This window comes from Filicampus tigris, chromosome 10 (assembly GCF_054856515.1).
Source record: "Filicampus tigris isolate MCC_2025a chromosome 10, RoL_Ftig_1.0, whole genome shotgun sequence".
NCBI classification, from domain to species: Eukaryota; Metazoa; Chordata; class Actinopteri; order Syngnathiformes; family Syngnathidae; genus Filicampus; species Filicampus tigris.
Genome location: NC_141226.1, coordinates 25,349,187 through 25,369,498, shown reverse-complemented (window position 1 = coordinate 25,369,498; position 20,312 = coordinate 25,349,187). Strand labels below are relative to the sequence as shown.

The 20,312-nt window shown below is 52.4% G+C and overlaps 3 protein-coding genes across 3 annotated transcripts in view; 2 read left to right on the top strand and 1 right to left on the bottom strand.

Annotated features, from left to right (window-relative positions):
• LOC147141585 (uncharacterized) overlaps window positions 1-5,025 on the bottom strand; it is a 15,155-nt gene extending 10,130 nt beyond the window's left edge. Inside the window, 9 exon segments of the mRNA XM_086042725.1 lie at window positions 24-106; window positions 197-272; window positions 498-583; window positions 1,386-1,493; window positions 1,561-1,656; window positions 2,180-2,274; window positions 2,408-2,462; window positions 2,591-2,671; window positions 4,863-5,025. Of these exon segments, the coding sequence (XP_085898851.1) occupies window positions 24-106; window positions 197-272; window positions 498-583; window positions 1,386-1,493; window positions 1,561-1,656; window positions 2,180-2,274; window positions 2,408-2,462; window positions 2,591-2,671; window positions 4,863-4,931 (749 nt within the window). The 5' untranslated portion in view covers window positions 4,932-5,025.
• Window positions 5,026-7,359: 2,334 nt separating this feature from the next.
• inhbab (inhibin subunit beta Ab) lies at window positions 7,360-9,956 on the top strand. The gene is made up of 2 exons (XM_086044022.1): window positions 7,360-8,300; window positions 9,046-9,956. Exons 1-2 carry the CDS (start codon window positions 7,844-7,846, stop codon window positions 9,801-9,803), a joined length of 1,215 nt encoding a protein of 404 aa, XP_085900148.1. The 5' UTR covers window positions 7,360-7,843; the 3' UTR covers window positions 9,804-9,956.
• Window positions 9,957-15,206: 5,250 nt separating this feature from the next.
• Window positions 15,207-19,960, top strand: dnajc1 (DnaJ (Hsp40) homolog, subfamily C, member 1). The gene is made up of 12 exons (XM_086044073.1): window positions 15,207-15,662; window positions 16,704-16,805; window positions 16,881-16,927; window positions 16,995-17,160; window positions 17,265-17,356; window positions 17,437-17,530; window positions 17,608-17,701; window positions 17,766-17,929; window positions 18,812-18,931; window positions 19,036-19,084; window positions 19,168-19,610; window positions 19,708-19,960. The coding sequence occupies exons 1-12, from the start codon at window positions 15,516-15,518 to the stop codon at window positions 19,774-19,776; spliced, it is 1,587 nt and encodes a 528-aa protein (XP_085900199.1). The 5' UTR covers window positions 15,207-15,515; the 3' UTR covers window positions 19,777-19,960.
• The last annotated feature ends 352 nt before the right edge of the window (window positions 19,961-20,312 follow it).

Sequence of the window (20,312 nt, the reverse complement as noted above, 5' to 3'; positions counted from 1 at the left end):
TGTCATCTGGCCGATCTCCGTACCTGGGTGCTCCTTGGATGGTGAACATCTTGTCAGCGTGCTGTTGGCTGAGTTGCGTCATCACTTCGTACAGCTGCTTACACACCTACGCGCCGAGAAAAGCCGCCACGAGAGCAGAGTGACGAGGTCACGTTTGACCGCGTGCACAAGCGCTGGATGTCGTGTTGCGCCTCACCAGGGAAATCTCTCGGTGAAACCCGGCCTCCAGACTCGTCACGCTTTTGAAGGTGCTGATGTAGAATCCCACTCGGCTGAAAGGCAAAGACTCACAATTGGCATGGAATCCGAGCCGCCGACCGACATTCGCGTTCACGTTGAAAATCTTCACTACGATAGTAAAAGGATGGGATCAGTATACTGTCGGCACTCTTACTGGCCTTCACATTTGGCTCAGCAGACTGTGAAAAAGAAAAAAAGAAAAAGAAAAAAAAAATCAAGAAATATCTGAAGTAGACAGCAGATGAGGTGACAAGGACCTGTCCCAAAGTGTTGGAAGCTCATCCTGCAGCCCAACGTTGAGCTCATCAAACACTCTCTGGGCCTTCCTCAGCTCCTCATCAGCCTGCAAAGTGCAGCACGGAACACAAGTCACAGCTGGAAGCCGGCAAATGATTATTCCATCAGGTTCGCTTCGCTTCGTCATCAACGGCAAACTCGGGCTTCCCTCGCAATTTAGCCGCCGCGAGCCAACAAAACCAACCCTAACCCTAAGTCGAGGGATTCGGCAGGGTTGCGGAGCTGCCAACCAACAGAAATTCCCTTCCCCGACAATTTGTCTGAAAAGACTTGCGCGGTGTGGTCCAAAGGACCCGTCTTATTCACACTTGGACTGAGGCGCAACATTTTGGGAGCCAATTTGCTCCTAGTTATGCACGTGCATGTGCTAAAATAGGAATCATATCATGCACGTAGATGCTAAAACTGTCTCGGCGATGCTTCTCGCGCTCTTGAACCATCATTGGCGACTCATGGAGATAGTTGTGCAGGTTTTTTTTTTGCAGACGATGAGATCTCCAAATGACTTCAAGGTGACCGTCGCTGTCAACGCCCCTACCCCCCCACACGGCCCCCACCCACCCACCCACAAAAAAACCCCCGCAAAAAGCTATCCAACTCGGGAAATAGGACCATTTTCTCCAATTCACACTTTCTGGATAATGCTGACAAAATATTGGCCGTGATCAAGCGACTATTTTGCTTGGGCAATTGGAGCCATGTTGCGGCGTAACAATATACGGACGATGGTTAGCATTTGACAACTGCGCGTACGGAAGCGCATGGCAACAGGGCTCGAGCCACCAACCGCGCCGAGTGCATGCAACTGATAAGACGGACGGACGGACAAAGACATTTGAGGGCTTGACCTTCAGCATTTTGCGGTCATTTTTCATCCCGGACATCTGCAGAGTTTCAACATGATGACGAGCGCTGTCGTAGTCGATGAGTTTCCGGCTTCTTTTGGCCACGCGAGTCTGAAGACATGAAAGCGTCAGTGATGCGGACGACTTGGAAAAGCTGACCACGCTGACGGCGGATCACCTTCAGGTCAGGAAACTGGAGCAAGTACGCATCCAGATTCAGCAGTGTCGAGTCCACCAGCTTATTGTGGAAGTTTTCCCACAATGCATCGCAATCCTACAGGGGAAAAAAAAACAACAACAACAACGACAAAAAACCACATGGAACAAGGCAGACCTTCTCCTACGTGATGTGACACAGGCAAATACGATACATGAAGGACTCTCGTGTCAGCGTCCAGGGAAGCGAAAAAAAAACAGCTCGGCCGAGAGGCCGCCAAACGGCCTCGTACGCCGCAGAGTGAGGGCGACGCACCGGTGTGCGTACTCGTGAGCGCGTGCGTGCGCGTCACTTCAAGATGATGAATTCATCTGCTGAAGAATGCTTAAGACCAATGCCCGTTTGGAAAAGCTCAATGCGTGCATTTGGGCGGAAAAGGTGTGCCCCCCCCCCCACTCCGACTGGATGCCCCCTCCCCATCGGATGCGCTCCGGCACCGACGCTGGCTTTTTGCGCGACGGCCGAGGCGTTGCTCGGAATCAGCTCGCACCTTGGTCGCTCCCACCTTGGTCGCTCGCACCTTGGTCGCTCGCACCTTGGTCGCTCGCACCGGAACGAATGGACGAAAACATGGGCGTACCTTGCCGATGGTCGTGACGTCATCTCTGCCGTGCCAGTCCGGCTCGTAGACCTCATGGAGAGACTGCGTCAGGTTGATGGAGGCCTGCTGCATCCCTGCACAGCGACAGCCGCGCCGAGCGTTAGTGGCGCCGTGAGCCCGCCGGCGTGGCCTTCATACTGGCAAATCAACGTAGCTACTGCAGCCATACACGTTGTCCAAACACTGTGCGCAGGCTAGGCAGGTCACCTTTGATAGCGGACATGTAGGCCTTCATCTCCCTCTGCAGCCGCGAACCTTCACACTGACACGCAAAGCACACGTTAAGAAGTCAGACCGCGGGAAAACGACGCCGGTGTGCGGGGTTGACCCTCCGCAAACAGGACGCGCTAGCTCGCAATGTTGACAAGTAGGACTTGTGTGTCCGTTTACCTCCTGTCTCCTGAAGTTGATGACAACTTGTTCAAACTGTTCATCTTTGGTCTCGTCCGCCTTTCCCAGCTTCTGCAGCACCTGAGTCGGCACAAAACGTTTCTCCAAACACCAGTTGCGTTGGAATGTTGCTTTCCGCATCATTTCCACGGGGCGTGGTGAGTGGAACCATGCGCTTTCAGAAAAGCGCGGCACGCGCGCACGCACGCTCGCATTGTTGAGCTTTTGCATCACAAATGTCAGTCCACCTCGTCACACTCACTGGATGCAATGCTGCCGTTCAAGCTGAGCGTATGAGCTGACACTACGATAGAATTCAAAGGATCCTCTCTGGCCCCATCTGATGCCATTTTGACCCTTAAGATGTTCAAACATACCGCGCCTTGACAAGACCCTATCAGGGGCCGTTTGAAAAAAAAATAAAATGAAAAAAAAATAAAAAACACCTTCAATATGATCATGTTTTGCAATAACTCATCATGAGTAAGTCATGCTAGCAATGTAGCTGTGGCTGTAGCTGTGGCTAACATCGTCTCGTTTACCGCGCACGTTCATGGCAGTGAGAGGCGTGGCTTTGGTCGGACGCTGGAGGAATGTGTCAAGCGGGGTCCCCTTCGAATCTTGCTGGCAATTCCAAAACTGCAAACCCTCCCTTTCATATTTTCCATGTGCATTTAATGTGGAAATCAACCCAAACATCTTTTTTTCAAGAATACGTTCCCAGCAGACCCACTAGTTGAAACACGGCATTCGGATTGATATTGCGTTTGTGGAATATGAGTTAAGCGGCAAAATCCACCCGTTTTTGTCCATCTCGGGGGGGGGCGGCCATTTTGTCTTCTGTCGACTGAAAATTACATCACGGCTGCTCAGGACTCAGGTAAGGAGCAATCACGGCTCCGTTTCAGAAAATGGATCAGCCGTGACTGGTCGTTACCTGAGCCCTAAGCAGCTGTGATGTCATTATCAGTCAACGGGAGTGACAAAATGGCTGCCCGCAGAGAGTGCTAAAAACGGGTGGAGTAACTCTTAATCCACAAACGCAATATTTATCAGAATGCCTTGTTTCATCATGTGGGTTTGCATAGAACATATTCTTGAAAAAAATATGTTTGCGTTGACTTCCACTTTCATAATGATATCCTTGACATTTTGCTATTTAAAAATAAATCCTTCTTGCAAGACCTCATATTGGCAGTAATTAAGTCTGTTCTGGGATTTCTTGTATTTCAGGTCCACCACTTTAGTTTTATATTCAATAATCTTTTTATATATATATATACACATATATATATATATACACATATATATATATATATACATATATATATACATATATATATATATATACATATATATATACATATATATATATATATATATACATGTATATATATATATATATATATATATATATATATATATATACATATATATACATATATATATATATATACATATATACATATATATATATACATATATATATATATGTATATATATATATATATATACACACATACACACATACATACACAAAAATACACGCACTAAATAAAATAAATATAGCATTACAAAATATGCCGTCGTGATAATGGCCTGTGTAATATGTGCATCGCAAAAGCATGCAATAAGTTTCACATGAAATCTTTACATTTTTAACTGAATTTGACCAATTAGATGCAACCTTCAATGCGAATCGCTATCCAATAGGTAAACTGTATTACTAACCCTAAATAAATTGGATGGATGGAAAGACACAATTTCTGGAATTACAATTCGAAAACAAAATGGTCTTACTTATTTTGCCACGAGTTTTTTTTTATTTCATTCGATAAAAAATGTCATTTCTTTGGGCATATGTTAAATATCAGTACATTAATTAAACAGCCAAATCGCATATTTTTTCCAGTATTGTGCAGCGATACATTATGTCATTACGTCATCTCGCCACAAAACAGAACATTCGTGTTGAGTGACGTCTCCGTAGGTATTAAACCAATTCCTAAAATGACACCTGTTTTGGGGGGTAGCAGGGGGGCGGGCGGGGGTGCTTCATGTGTTACATTTCGCTCGACGGTGATGTCATTGGCACGGCGTTCTAAAAATGTCAACATTTGACGTTTGGAATCTGTCGCGGCCTGCAAGGACGTCAGCGTCGGTCCTGCTCTTGCTCCCCCTCCTCCTCCTCATCATCATCATCATGATCATCATCAACATCATCATCATCACCTCCTCTCCGTCTTTCTCCTCGTCAGCTGCTGTCGCTTACCTTCTCCTGCGCTCTGTTCAGCCTTTTCTGCACATTTTTGGCGAAGATTCCCGTCTTGATGTCCGCCATGACGCCGCAATGACATCCGCGGATTAACGCCAAACAGCGTCGAGGGGGAGGGGGGTGCGGGGATGTCGAGTGCGCTTGCGCGAGCGGCCAAATCGGATGGTGCACGTAGGGGGGCGGGGCTTAATCCCCAACACTTGCGTCGACGCTGAACAGGGAAACCAACTACAGTAATGTAGGAATACACTGTAATACCGTTACTGTGTTTCATAGAACGCACTGAACAGGTAACTAGTCGGCTGCCGCCAACTCTTAGAGGTCAGATCCGGAGTCAGAGACTCCATACGCCCCAACACAGCCAGGCCGCCAAGTATACCACGAATATGAATACCTTTATTTCACTTCAACCCCAACACGTTTGTACAACTAAAGCGCATGAGGAAGAAGAGACAAATATTGGATAAGACGAAACAAGAGAGCTACAGCAACTTATCGTCCACTTAACTAGCCCAAGGGCCATCAATAAACATGAAATCATTCTAACGCTATAATGCTTAAAAACAAGAATAATATGAGTATTGATCATGTCCGCAGCTCATCCTGGATCTGTCCCTTCTCGAGATTTCTTTTCTCCCTATTGAGCTTTTTCAGCTTTTCCTTGCCCAGTTTGGGGGGTTTGTTCAGGGGATGTGGCAAATATTTGTCAACTGTGGGCTTGCGAAGCCGTTTGCGACTCGTTCGTGACGATGGCGGGCTCGACAAATGGACGAGACATGACGAGGACAACGCGTTCCTCTCGACCGTTGTAATGTTGACTTTGATCCAGCAGAGGGCAGCACAACTCCACAGTGCGCATTCGATAGCACGCCGCCGAGCTTCGGGCTTTGCCAGATTCTGTGAAACGCGATTGCACAGCGTGCGTCGGCTCTGGCAAAGCAGCTCACTTTGAACCTCGCTGGAGCCAAAGACCTCGACTTCACTAACTGCCATGCAAATGTATTCGGAAGAAATCATCGACGAATACACTTGTGAGGCAGCTCAGGACATAGGCGCAGGTGTTACTGATTCAACTTGCTGTCAAGACCAATTTCAAAATAAAACCTTCTATGGGATGTCAAAGCCTCGGCAGTCTTTCATTTTGAAGTTAACCCTCGCAGCGTGTGGCGGCTGACTTGACTCATGTCCCCGATCGGGGTTGGCCCGAGCCCAGTTTTGATTGCCGTTGAACGTTTGATTGTCATCACCTACATCAACACTTCATCCCCAAATCATGTTCAATCGCTAATTAGGGGCGCAAAATGCATGCAAATTCCCTGCGCTGCCATTGTATCACACGGCACCTGTTGTCGGCGCTAGCGGCTAGTGGCTAGCACTTAGCAGCGCCGCCCGTATGGGGCTTGTACCCCGTTTTGCATTGCGGCAGACATGTTGGAGGCTACGGCGCATGGAAACAAAGACCGACCGTAAAGGCTGTCCAAATGCCTCTTTTCTTTTCGAGTCAAAGGCATGTTACAGTGCAAGAGAGCGGCGGGATTTCACAAGGAGAAGCTACACCGATACCAGAGACCCACACATGTTCTAAATGGTTTAGTGGAGTGTTTGCCCTCCTGGGGTTTACGATCGGGGGGGGGGGTGGCGTTCATATGTTGCCGGCCGTGGGCACGTGAAGCCCTTTGAGACTTTCTTGCGATGAATGGCTCTAGAAATCAATTTGACTTGACTTGTTTGAAGCAGAATGGGACTTCACATACCTCCGACGACCTGTTGAATATCTGAGATCTGAGTGAATCACAGAAGAATTTGCAAATCCATCGAACAGAGCTTAAGTGCTTCTCGCCGGTACGAGACGAGGATGAAACGGGGAACAAGCGATACCAAACAAGAATGATGGCGACACGCAAGGAAGCTAATCGGACGATCCCTCCTTCCGCTGCGTCCGCGTCGAAATACCCGATGGGCCAAATTGCTGCCGGCGGCGGCAGGAAGATTCCAATTGTGCCCGCCGACGGTGTGGAAACGAGGGCGAGGACGTCAACGGCCGGCCAACACAACGCTCCATCGTCTGCTTTCGGATCCCCGCTGTCGGGAGGGACGTCACATTTGGCGTGAGGTTTCACCGCATGCTTTTGATTGAGCACATTGTGCCGCAGTGGCTGCTGCTGCTGCTGCTGCTGCTGCTGCTGCTGCTGCTGCTGCTGCTGCTATTGCTGCTGCTGCTATTGCTGCTGCTGCTATTGCTGCTGCTGCTATTGCTGCTGCTATTGCTGCTGCTGCTATTGCTGCTGCTGCCGCCTCGCAGCAACAAGGCCCCCGGTTTGATTCCGGTTTGGACCGCACGAAAATAGCCGTCATTTGGGGAACATTAGCCCATGCCAACCTCCTGTCACGCCCACCAGGTCTTTCCTTCTTTCATCACCAGCCCTTTTTTGTCCAAATGGCAAACTTTCAGTCCCACATGAAGATGTGATGTAACATTTGAATCCCACCAGCAGAGGGTGCGTGCGTGCGTGCGTGCGTGCGCGTGTACCACTCCATCTGCTCTGTGATCGTAACAAGTTTTCTTTCTAAAAATTACTCTCACACCAACAGAGTCTCTCCTCCACGTGAGGTGATGATGATGATAAAGCTGAAGGTCTGACTCATGACTGCGTGTGTGTGTGTGTGTGTGTTTGGCATGAATGAATCAGGGACACATCGTGGTCCTCCTCCTCTGTCGTGACATTCATTCAGGAGAAAGTGTGCGTGCGTGCGTGCGTGCGTGCGATGTGGCTGACTCACATGCAGGGAAATTCCTGTGCGGCAGAGGGAGGGCTCAAACGGACACCCAAGTATAATTAGTGTATGTGAGGAGAGCAGCTCACAAGAAGCAGACCTGAGGCCAAGCTGATCGCCACAGAGCGACTCCGGGCAGAGAGAGAGAGAGAGAGAGAGAGAGAGAGAGAGAGAGCGAGCGAACGAGAGCCCGATGGAAGCCGATGCGCGTCGATCGACTTAGTGCGGAGGGACCTGTTGCCTCACGGCGGCTCACCATGACGTCCGCTTCTCTTCCCGCAGCGCTTTTGGCTCTCGTCGTCGCCGTCGTCCATTTCTGCCCGTCCGGCTCGCTGGTCCTGCAGTCGCAGGTTCCTCCGGGCGTCCAACAGGGGGGGGGGCCCTCCGAGTGCGCCTCTTGCGCGGCGGGCCAGGTGAGGAAGAACTCCAGCGACATGGTGGATGCGGTCAAGCGCCACATCCTCAACATGCTGCACCTGAGCGCACGACCCAACCTGACACAAACGCTCCCTCGCGCCGCGCTCCTCAACGCCATCAAGAAACTGCACGTGGGCCGCGTGGCCGACGACGGCAGCGTGGACGTCCAGGCGGACGACGGCGGCCCCGAGGCGCCCGCCGCCGCCGCCGCCGCCGCCGAGGTCATCGCCTTTGCCGAGCCGGGTGAGTGACACAGAGCGCCGCCTTCTTGACGCGGGCCGGGTGCCGATGACTCTTTGCCGTCGACGGGGCGTGGCGTCCAATTACGGCCGGTCGCATTGGAGGGCCGACGTGCGATTGAACACACCTGTCGAGTCTGGCCAGGGAGCGCCGGCTTGCTAGTCAACGGAACGACGTGATCGGTTAATCGAGTCGCTGGCAAAAATGCCCAAAGTTTGTCTCAAACTTCCCAAAGAAGCGCAACATTGATCGCTTTCTTTTTGTCATTTCGAGGGAAGGGATCGAAACAACTTGAACAGATTTGACACGATTTTGCCAACACCATCCCGAGAAGATGGCGAGTCTTCTCAGAGAAGCGGGCGTGCCGAGGGCCAGCCGATGGCCGGGGAGCCACCGCGCCGTTCAACTGTCAAGCGCGCCCCGGTCGTGAGCGCGTCAAAGTCTGCGGCGCGGCGGCGGCGCGTCCGCTTCAAGCCCCAACGGGAGCGGCGGGGCCTTGTCCACTTTTTGTGTCACACAAACACGTCAGCGTAATGAGCACTGAGTGGAGGGCAGAGAGCCGAGATATTAATAGCGACCCTTGCGAAAGAACTCGTTAATGAGGGGGAGGCACGGCGCAAAGAATGACTTGATTCAGACTCACTAATTAGAGAGACAAAGGGGCACTTTGGGGGCTTTTTTTAGCACGTCTGCTCATACGGCAAAGTGATGCTAACGTGCTACGCGTCGCCGCGTCTTTGTGTGCCAGGAGAGGGCGGGAACACGCTGACCTTCGACCTCTCCAAGGAAGGAGGCAAGGCGGCGCTGGTGGAGCGGGCCGACCTGTGGATCTTCCTCAAGTCGTCCCGGGGAAGCCGGGCCAAAGGCAAGGTCAAGCTGCAGCTCCAGCAGGCCGGGCAGGAGGCGCCCGCCTCGGAGAAGACGGCCGACACGCGGCGCAGCGGCTGGCACGTCCTGGCCGTGCCGCGCTGCGTCCAGTCCTGGCTGGACGGCGGCGCCGGGCCGCTCCGTCTGGGGCTGTCCTGCCCGCTGTGCGCCGGGGCCGGCGCCGCGCCCGTCCTGCCTTCCGCCGACGGCGACCAATCCCACCGGCCCTTCCTGATGGTGGCGCTGCGCGGCGGCGAGGAGGCGGCGCGGCGGCGGCGGACGGCTCGCAGCTTGGAGTGCGACGGCAAAACGCGCACGTGCTGCAAGCAGCAGTTTTACGTCAGTTTCCAAGACATCGGCTGGAGCGACTGGATTATCGCGCCGTCCGGTTACCATGCCAACTACTGCGAGGGAGAGTGCCCCAACCACATGGCGAGCGTCGGCGGCTCGGCGCTCTCCTTCCACTCCGCCGTCATCAACCAGTACCGCATGAGGGGCTACGGACCCTTCCAGGACATCAAGTCATGCTGCGTGCCCACGCGGCTGCGCGCCATGTCCATGCTCTACTTCGACGACGCGCAGATGATCGTCAAGAAAGACATCCACGACATGATCGTGGACCAGTGCGGCTGCTCGTGAAAGCGCCCTCCCGCGGACTCAACCAGGCGGGACAAAGTTGGTCAGACCGCCCCTTTCCGCATTGGAAAGAAAGGAGGCGGTTGAGAAAAGTGGGAAAGGTCCATGTCATTCATTTGATCCCTTTTTCGTTGGACTTTGCGTCCTCAGTCTGGTCGGTGGACGGTGGACGCTTGCACGTGACCAACTGGACACCAAGGAAGCCAAAGATGCGACGCTGGCTTGTGAGGGGACTTGGGAACCCTTCCGATAGGAATGAAGGGCGTTTCCGCAAACGTCCACCCGCGATTGACGGCCAGTGGGCGAGTGGGCGAGTGGGCGAGTGGGCGTGCGACACCCCCCCCCCCCCCCGGCCCCCCCAGCCTCCCCCACCGACAAGAAGCGGACGTGCCGGTCAAATGAAAGTTTCCAGACTGAAGAAACAGGCCAGCCAAAATTGGTCACCGTGGCAACAACGTGTTTGTTCACTGACCTACAAATTCACGGCTGAGTCCAGGACTCGATTTTACGGGGACAAAGGCTGCGACGCGATGCATTGCGGGTAGTCCGGAGCATGTGGCAATAATAGCAATCAAATCTTCCGAGGGGGGCGTCATTCTCCCAAAAGACAGCATGACGTCCGTTCCAAAGTAGGTACGGGCGCAATGTTGCAATGATTTGACGGACGATCGCATCGAGCCTTCTTTTCACGTCCCTTTCCGTGCACTTTGAACGCCCTTTTCTCGAACGGGGGAAGCGCGCTTCAACTTTGGGAGCGCAGTGCTCGAGTAGGTTGTTGCTAAGGCGCCTCGAGGTCACGTAGGTCAAACGCGCACGCGCTCACATGCTCCTCGAGGTCACGTGCTCTGGTCGTTCCGCGTCGGCCAAGAAATCTCTTTTTTTTTTTGTTTGTTTCGTGTTGCACAAGAAGAAATAATGCTGTCTTGCTACTGTGATGTCATCATGTCCAAGTCTTGACTAACTTTCACTGGCCTTCTCATTTGGGACTGAAGGCGGTCAAATAAATGAGTGTTTTGTAGAAAGCCGCGCATACAGTTGTCCATACAGTTGTCGGGGAGATGCTTTTTGCGATATCCCGAACAGCAACCCGAGACCCAAGGCATATCGCTGTGCAATTTGCTCCAAAATCTTGAGTTGCTGCCTCCGTAAAATGATGTCACGGAGGGACGGTCGCCTCCTTTCTCCAGACATTCGTCATGCAATGCGTCAGTCATCATTTCCCCAAAATGGCAGCACAATTCAAAAGGGCAGCCTCAACCCGAGTGCAAGGTAGCAAGCCTTTGGAAAATGGGATGGAGGGTTCGGGAGGAATGGAATTTTTTTGTGCCGGCTAAAAACAGCCACGGTGCGAAGGAATGAATGCGTGCTTTGAAAAAAAGCACGAGAGGAAAAGAGGAAAGGACTTGACCGGTTCTCTACAATGTCTCTTGGACGCTTTGGCTTGCTCTGCTAATCGGCGGGGGGCGGGGGCGATTGTCAGTCCAAAATATCCGCCGACAGCAGAAGCCGACAGGGGCCGAAATTCCGAAAAGGGCGGAATAAGCCTGACCTTTCAAACGGCCCTACGTGCCGCCAAAAATCTTAACTCGGAGAGGCGAGAACGCCAATAGAATAGGTCCGGCGCATCGGTCATCACATGTGAACATTTTGCTTCTGGAGAGCGACGCAGGCATTTCAAGCGCCGCTTTCGGGCTTTTCGGAACATTCGGCGAAGATGGAGGCCGCTTGTCACACAGCTATTGTCCGTCCTCGCTCCGGTCTTCTTCTCGATGAGCTCGCCGGCGGGGGCGAGGAGGTGTCCAAAAGGAGGACAGAATGTCATGAATGCCATTTGGCCTTTAGCCTTTCCTCATCAACTTTGACCTTTGGCCACATGCTCGCACTCTTATTGATCGGCTTGTAGTCAATCACTAGCGGCCTACACATTGGTGGAATTCAAGCCTCGCTGCCGCCACCGCCGCCACCACCATCATCATCATCATCATCATCATCATCATCATGAGTTCATCTGTGGTGGACTGGAGCGCTGGCGACCCTGACCCCAAACATGTTGAACAAGTGTGAGAACCGGACACGCACACACGTGAACCTTTTCTTCCCCCCGGCGCGGTCCTGCCGCGTGTGACGACGGTCGTCTTGAATTAGCTTCTTCATTCACACTCACAGTCAGCGTGTCAAGCGTTCTTGTCAGCATGAGCCGCCGCGACGGAGGCGGGGGCGGCCATCCCACGGGCCCGCCGAGCCACCCTCAACTATGCGCGCTGACGTGGCCGCAACACCGCCTGCGCACTCCCGCGTGACAACTAGCAAGCAGAAGAACTCCAAGAGGGCCAAAGCGTGGCAAATCCTTCACATTTTCCTCACCGTGATTCTTGCTCATACAGGAGCTCAGCGGAGAGCATTTTGCTCAGCAACGGATTGTGAGGCAGGAGTGTGACGTCAAAGCTGTTGCTTCTTAAGTTTCGATATTTGGAAGACTTGCAACGTTAAACGCATGCACGACACAGAAGCGCATACAGCCGAGACAGCGTTGGCGTGAGATTGCGTGACATGCTGTGAGCGACGTGTCCCCCGTTTCAGAGGTGCAAATAGTCACTGTGAAAACATTTGGATCTCCTGAAACACAAAACAGTGCCTCCCTCACAAAAAGCGGGCGACGTGGCTCAGTGGTAGGGTTGTTGTCTCCCCACCCAGAGGTTGAAGGTCGGATCCCCGGCCATTGCGGCCTTGAGCAAGATACTACTCAACCCCCGGTTGCTCCTGCTGCTGCGTCATCATCGGCAGGTAAATAAGGTACAGTGTGAAGCGCTTTGAGCACCCAAGGTAGAAAAGCGCATTGCAAGTGACAGCCCATTGACCCCCCCCCCCCCCCCCAAAAAAAGGGTGGGGGGTAAGGAAAAAAAAAAAAAAAAAAAAAGGAATAAAACTCGGCTAAGCCAACCACAAAAATTGGTCCGCACAGAGATGTCTGCCTCCAAACTACAATGAGTGACTTTAAAAGCACATCTGCAACGCGCAGAATCAACGTTTGGCCACTTGCGTCTTTTGTTGCCGGTGGACCGCCCGACTTCCAGGGAGCAGTACTCGAAAACAACCCAAGTAATCGACCTAATAATCGGCAGGATAACGCGTTCTAAGATTTGTTAGCGGGTCTTCTGCAAAGACGCATTCACGGCTCGCGCCGGGAGCGCGGACGGAAGCGACGCCACAAAATTCCTTGAAATGTTGTTTTACTAGCATATATTTGCGACGGCATTTTACCTCCGGATACTTGTGCTTTATTGTAGGATATCTTCAACACGTTTAATACTTTTCCTTGTTTTGACTGTGTAAAGACAAAAAGGAGAGAAATCAATAATTATCAATACCAAATGAGAAGAAATACTTCTATTGTGATATACGTTTCAGCCCTAATACGAACAGGGTTGGCCGTGGGGAATTGAGCGCAAGCGCGACTCTCATTGGTTCATATTTCAAAATGTCAGTAGCAAATGCGAATGCCAAGTCCACCGTGCGGAAGCTGCCCAACAGGAACGAAGGACCAACCAGAAAAATGCGCGCGCCGTGTGCAACAAAGCACATGTCGCCAGACACAAGCGTTGGGCACACAACTTTAAGCTAACCGGAACTAAGGTAGTGGGTCAACACACAAGTGCAGATGGACAGCTAAAGGCCTAGGCCGACCGATCAGAGGTCGCTAGGCGCCGGGTCGTCGGACTGCGCCGCGACCGATTGACGTAGCGAACACCGTCGGGAGATCGGACCCCGTCAAGAAGCGTTTGGTGGGCTTTTCAGCATGTTGAATGGGCGTGGTGACATTTGCTCTCCTTGATGGGCTGGTAGCTAGCCAATCAGCGCACAGCTCAATAACAGAAAGTGACAAATGCGGATAAACAGCGAGCGCCTTTGCTGCCTTTATCTTCTTCCAAGTACAACATCGAGGGTGGACAATACAAGTATTTCACCACACCGTGTCAAGAGCGGGAGGGTTTGCTTCACGCGGGGGTTCATCGTGAACGAAAAATAGAGCTGAGTGCATTGTTGACGTTTTTATAAGCCGCCCCCGGCCAATAGCTTTCCGATTGGCTTTTTCTAACCATGAGGAATAGTGACCGCCGGCATGGCCGCCGATGCTATGGAGGGGTATGACATCACACGCGTGCACAGAACCGTCAGCGTCGCTGCGGTGTATTTTTCCAGCGTGCCGTGCCGACAGCCGGCCCCCAGGCAGGGGGAAGCGGCGCTCACAGTCGGATTTAAGATTTCGAACGTATACGGCATATAGTACGGTTGGGAAAAGTTCACTTTCCACGCAATCTAGTTCAAAGTTCCGCTCACCATGAACATGAACTGGTTCAGTTCATAGTTCATCAGTGATTTTTTGGGGGGTAACTAAGTTCGTCTTTCCAAAAATGAACTAGCTCTCAGGCCACCCCCTCACAACGGCTCCCAAGTGAAGCCCCCCCAAAGTTTACACATATGTCAGATTTGTTTTTCCCACTGAATCCTGACCTTTAAAGTTGTGCTTACCGTAACCAGAATCTTGTGTTACATTGTCACCAAAAGTACAATTCTTCTTCCTCTTAGCGGTTGGCAAACAACTTTTGGTGCATTGCTGACACCTTCTGATGGGGTGTGGGGCTGCAAATACCATTTCACAAGCCCCTAATCCTACTCTTTCCAAAAATGAGACCTTTAAAACTTCTCTCACAAGAAGCTCTTTCAAAATGTCTCTAGAGGCAAAGCCACTTTTTTGTTGTTGTTTTTTTTACCCCTGAGCTCATGGATCACTTGGTCTTGTATGTCTTGCCGGCCAATGGCTTCCCTGCTGGGTACAGTAAATGGGCGGCCTTACCGGTCCAGGTTTTTCTCTTTTAGGCGTCCGTGCTTTTATCACGGACTTACGCTGCGTTCCAGGAAAGCGCGAGGTTGGACTTTTCCGCCCTCAACCAGGAAGCGTGCACTGGAAGGAACGCCACTTTAAACCGGGAGGGACAAGTCGCGAAGTTGAAAAACCAAAACAAAAAAAAGGACCCAGACTTCCCCGACCGGCTCCGATCTGACGTCACTCGATCCGGGGCGCGAATGGGAAACCAGAATTTAGGAGATCATAAACTTATATATTCTATCTTTATTTATTATTGCATCCAATTAGTTATTCGACCTAACATGACACAACACAAGGTGATTTGAAATGACTCTGTGAAGATACACCTCTATCTCCCTGCATTGCATGAACAATTTGTTGTTCTGTGTGAAAGGATTCGAAGATAAGACGTTCCTCCTTGATTTCTATAATTAAAGGAAACGGTGAAGGGAGGTTTCCCGGAGATGATCAAAAAGTGTGAAAGGATTCGAAGATAAGACGTTCCTCCTTGATTTCTATAATTAAAGGAAACGGTGAAGGGAGGTTTCCCGGAGATGATCAAAAAGCGTTGTGATGAACCAGAACAAAAACTATTGATCGGAATCAGCCATCTTTTTGATTGAGCTTAAAGTCAAAGTCAAGCAAATCCGACCTCCCACCTTCCTGGAACGCTGCAATAGGATGGCAAGAAGCCGGATTTTAAGGTGACAGGACGACTGGCCCGGATGTGAGTGGCGAGCACTTCCGTGTCATGGGCCCGCTGAGCTGGCCGATAGGGAACCGCGCGAGACGGAACGACGCGACGCGACGCGAGGCGAGGCGAGGCGAGGCGAGGCGAGGAGCGCAAGATGACGGCGGGCGATTGGCTTACGGTGTTCGGTTTGGCTCTCCTGTCCGTCAGCCTCCCGTCGGACGCTTGGGACGCGGACCTGGAGCTCTTGGACCTGGTCGAGGAGATCCCGGACACCTTCTACGGCTTCATGTCGCTCGAGCAGGTTCGTGCCACTCCGACCATCTCCATGGTAACACGCACGTCGACCCGGTCGCGTAGTCGCGGCCCGCTTTCAGTCCAGAGGAGCCCAGCCGAGCCGACGGCTGCTTCATGCTAACAGATAACGGAGATTCGCGCCCCATCATTGCGACTTTGACAGTACTGCACGAACAATTTGTTTCATTACCATGTCACGACGTATACACAATGGATGTTTTCACTATAGGTAATATCCAGAGATGGGCATCGTCTATCCCCCACCAAGTGTTTCCGGCCGAAACAGGTGGTCCCGGTCCGTCCCTCGTTGGCGTCGAGAACATAATTCTCACTTCGTACGCAGGCGCCGCACAAGCGGACACGCCGCCAAATGAAGACAGAATATCAAACAAAAACAAGTGACGCACGAAACGAAAACAAAACGGGGCACATGTCCTTGCGTCTGTGGGAAGGGCAGAGCTGGGCACTTGACCCTTTTTTGCCGGTCCGTCCTCCGTCTGCGACCTGGGTACCCTTCCGGTCTCCGGGCACCCGTATCATACTCTGACCCCGTCCGTTCTCATCTTTTTAAAGCGGTTCCGTCCTTACGTCCGCCCCCTCCCACTATTATAAAAACAAAAAACAAAACAAAAAGTCAAGCTGCGCAATAAATGGTGAGCATCGTCATCACGGCGATGTTTTCTTTTTCCCGTATCGTGCAGCGCAGGTGACAAGTGGTTTTGCCTTGGCCAAATGGAGCCAGGGTTAGATAAGGTAAGAATGCCTTTGTTGATCCCACAGTAGGCACATTTTTAGGGTTCACCTTCTGAATGCGGACTCACCTGCAGTGTGTGCGCTTCATTCACCAATCGGGTGCACTTCTTCGGCCAATCGAAAGAGCGTGTGTGTGGGTGTGTGTGTGTGTGTGTGTGTGTGTGTGTGTGTGTGTGTGTGTGTGTGTGTGTGTGTGTCCGCGCCGCACGCGTGGCGCCTCGTCGCGTCAAACCGGGCAAGTGCTCCTGTGTCGGTCTCGCCGCAACTCAAGTCGCCGCCTCTCTTCTGTGTTCAGGACGCATCGGCCTCTGAAATCAAAAAGGCCTATCGTCGCCTGTCGCTCGTTTTGCATCCTGACAAGAACAGAGATGAAAACGCCGAGATGCAATTCCGACAGGTGACGAGCATCACGACACAAGAGCACGCAAACGTGCGCGCAAGAAGATATGAACTGTTTTGTGCCGCTTGACAGCTGGTGGCCATTTACGAAGTCCTGAAGGACGACGAGAGGCGACGCAGGTGAGCCTTTTTTTTTTTTGCCGCATGGGCCCGGCCTCCGACCCATCTCCTGCGCTGCCGCGCGCAGGTACGACGACATCCTGGTCAACGGACTCCCCGACTGGCGGCAGCCCGTCTTCTACTACCGCCGCGTGAGGAAGATGAGCAACAGCGAGCTGGCCTTCTTGCTCTTCGTCATCGTCACCGTCGGCCACTACGCCGTCATCTGGTCCGTCTACCTGGAGAAGCTGCTGGTGAGTGTCACGCACGTGTCTGGCGGCGGCTGGCGTTCAACCCCGCCGAGCCCCCCCCCCCCAACCGACCAGCCCGACCACCCACCCGCCCGGCGCCCCCGCAGGATGAAATGCTTGCCAGAAAGAAGAGGGAGAAGAAGAAGAAGATCAACGCCAAAGAAGAAGTCAAGCACGGCGCGGCCGACCGTCCTGACAGGTATTTGCCTTGGCGTTCGTACTTCCAGTGTGACGTCGTCATCATTTGTGTGTGTGGTGCGTGTGGGGGGGCTGGCTTAGGGCTCAGGAGCGCCCCCACTGGCAGGACCTTCTTCCTTTGAAAGTCAGCATGTGGCTCTACCTGTCAATCAAACACATGCCCCAAACCCTGCAGGTAGACTTCCAATGTGCGTGCGTGCGTGCGTGCGTGCGTGCGTCCTTCCAGAAGCTTCTTGTGCTTGTCGATGGCAGGAGGTGCAGCAATACTACGACGACTACAAGGAGATGAAGAAGCAGCAGAGAGAAGAAGAAGAGCAAGAAAAAGCTCAACAGGAAGTTGCCAGCAGTAAGACTCTTGCTTTTTCTCTTCAACTTGTCAACCGATGGGTCACGTGACCTTGCGCTCTCAGGAGAGAAGAGGTCAAAGGTGAAGAAGCCAAAGGTGGAATTCCCCGTCTACCGGCCGTCGGCAGACGAGCCAAACTTGCAAGGCTACCAGCAGACGGGATCCATCCAGGAAGTGGAAGAGCAGCTGGACCAATGGCTGCAGGACCAGAGGCCCGCCAGGAAGAAGGTGCCTTCTTGTCAGGACTAGCGTTAGCGTTAGCGTTAGCGTGGACACACGCTAGGGCTAGGTTCACACCGCAGGCAAATGCGACCCAGATCGGATTTTTTTGCCCATATGCGACCCGTATCTGATTTTCTTATGACCGTCTGAACGGCTCGATTCCGATTTATTCAAATGCGCCCTGGCTCGCTTTCTATTGCGGTCCTAGATCGGGTACGTATCCGACCTTTTTCTATGCGTTGGCGGTCTGAACGGCCAGGTGGCATATATCCGACGTCGCTGTCATCCGGAGCCCGAAATGTGCTGCACGCAGGCGGAGGGAGACCGCTGGCAGCGGGGGGGAATCCATCGAATCTGCAAAGTTGGTTTGGGTAACACTATTGACTTTATATTTGACTTGAATTTATTCCCACTTGAAACACGAAGCATAAAGTGGACATTTATGGCCATCGTAGTAATTCAGCCACGGCTCGGATCGATTCATTTTCTACGCACGGTTGTGACGTGACGTCATCGATAGTGACGATATCTCGATGAAATCAGATATTAAAGCGTCGCCTCGCGATTTCCCCCAAATGCTGTATTTATTTCGACCTCCTATCCAATCACTTGACTGTATAAATGCCGAGACACGCCGGACCACATTTACTTGCGCAAACACAACGTCGGGACTCGGGAGCGACGTCGTCCCTTCTTCTGCGCATGCGCGTTACTTTGGCCACGCATGCGTTCATACGGCAGGCAAGACCCAGGTCGCATTTAGAATGTAATATGAACGCTTACGCCCAAAAATGGGATTTTTTTTTTAAGTCCGAATTGAGCATTAAGACCTGCGGTGTGAACCTAGCCTAAGCCGACCGTGTTGACGCGCATCGCCGGCGACATTAGGCGTCGGCGTGGAGCGAGGATGACATCAGCCTCCTCAGCAGGCTGATGGGAAAATTCCCAGGAGGAACGCCGGGTCGCTGGGAGAAAATCGCCCACGAGCTGGGGAGATCCGTGACGGACGTGAGTGAAGCAGCTGCGTCGCACTCCGCTCGTGGAGAACCCGCCTTAACTTGTTAGACTGGACGTTCTCAGGTTTTTTTGGTTTTCATCTTTTCCGTCGACAGGTGACCACCAAAGTCAAACAAGCCAAAGAGCTCGCCCACCTCAGCACAGGTCCACGCGCTGCCGTCACACGTTGTGCTCCGCTCCGGCCTTCTCTTGCGTCTGCTTCAGCTGTCGTCCGCGTGCCGCCGCAGGTCTGGTCAAGCTGTCCGAGTTGAAGGGGCCGTCTCTTCCCGCGAGGTCGCTTCCTGTTTGTGACGCCGTCGCGACGCGCGGAGCGGGCGTGGCCGCCGAGGAGTGGTGCCCAGACCGACGCGTCGCGGCGGTCAAGCGGAGGAACAGGAAGTGTGCGCTCGCGGCCGACGAGGGAGAGGGGGGGCGCCTCAGGTCTCGGCGGCAGAAAGACTTCAACCCTGACGAGGTGGACGAGGAGGAGGAGCAGGAGCAGGAGCAGGAGCAGGAGCAGGAGGAGGAGGAGGAGGCCACGCGGGAGAACAAGGACAAGGCGGAGGCGGCGGCGGCAGCAGTGTGGACGCAGAACCAGCAGAAGCTTCTGGAATTGGCCCTGCAGCAATTCCCCAGAGGAAGCGTCGAGCGCTGGGATCGCATCGCCAAAGTGGTTCCCGGGAAAAGCAAGGTGAGCCATGCGACTAACGGCGCAATTTTGGCACGACGCAACAAGATCTCTGTGGGAAACATCAAGCCGGCAATATGGCGGCCGCCTTGTTTTTCAGGAGGACTGCATGATTCGTTACAAGATGTTGGCAGAGCTGGTCCAAAAAAGGAAACAAGCCAAGAGCTGATGAAGGCCGACTCCACCTCCAAGTGTGACCTCTGACCCCAGGAACAAGCTCACAGCTTTTCAAGTTAAAGCAGGATGGACCTGACCTCTGACCTCATTGCTTCGTGTGCCTTAGCCCCTCCCAGCATGCTGCCTGTCAATCACATTTTTGATTGATAAATAAAAATATTTATTATCAAATCAAACTTGATTTTGAGCATCACTCGTCAGATTAATGACTACATTTGATTGACAGCTCATATGTATTTGTGACTATAGATTTGAGGATACTCATTTTTAATGTCGCTGTTGTTTCCCAATATTCTCAAGTCTTGTTTTCCGTCCCTTATTCGTTAAGACTGGTGAAAACCCCCCCCCCCACCTATCCATATATTGGCAAACTAAGTCAAAGTTGTGGGAAATGAATAAATGGTCTCTCTCGCACTTCCGGGGAGGTAGACATACAGTTATTGTACAGGTTTAACGTCGCTAGCTACAAAGCTGTTCGTTGGAGCTATCGAGGCTGATAAAAACGCGCAAGAATCAAGCTCTGCCTAT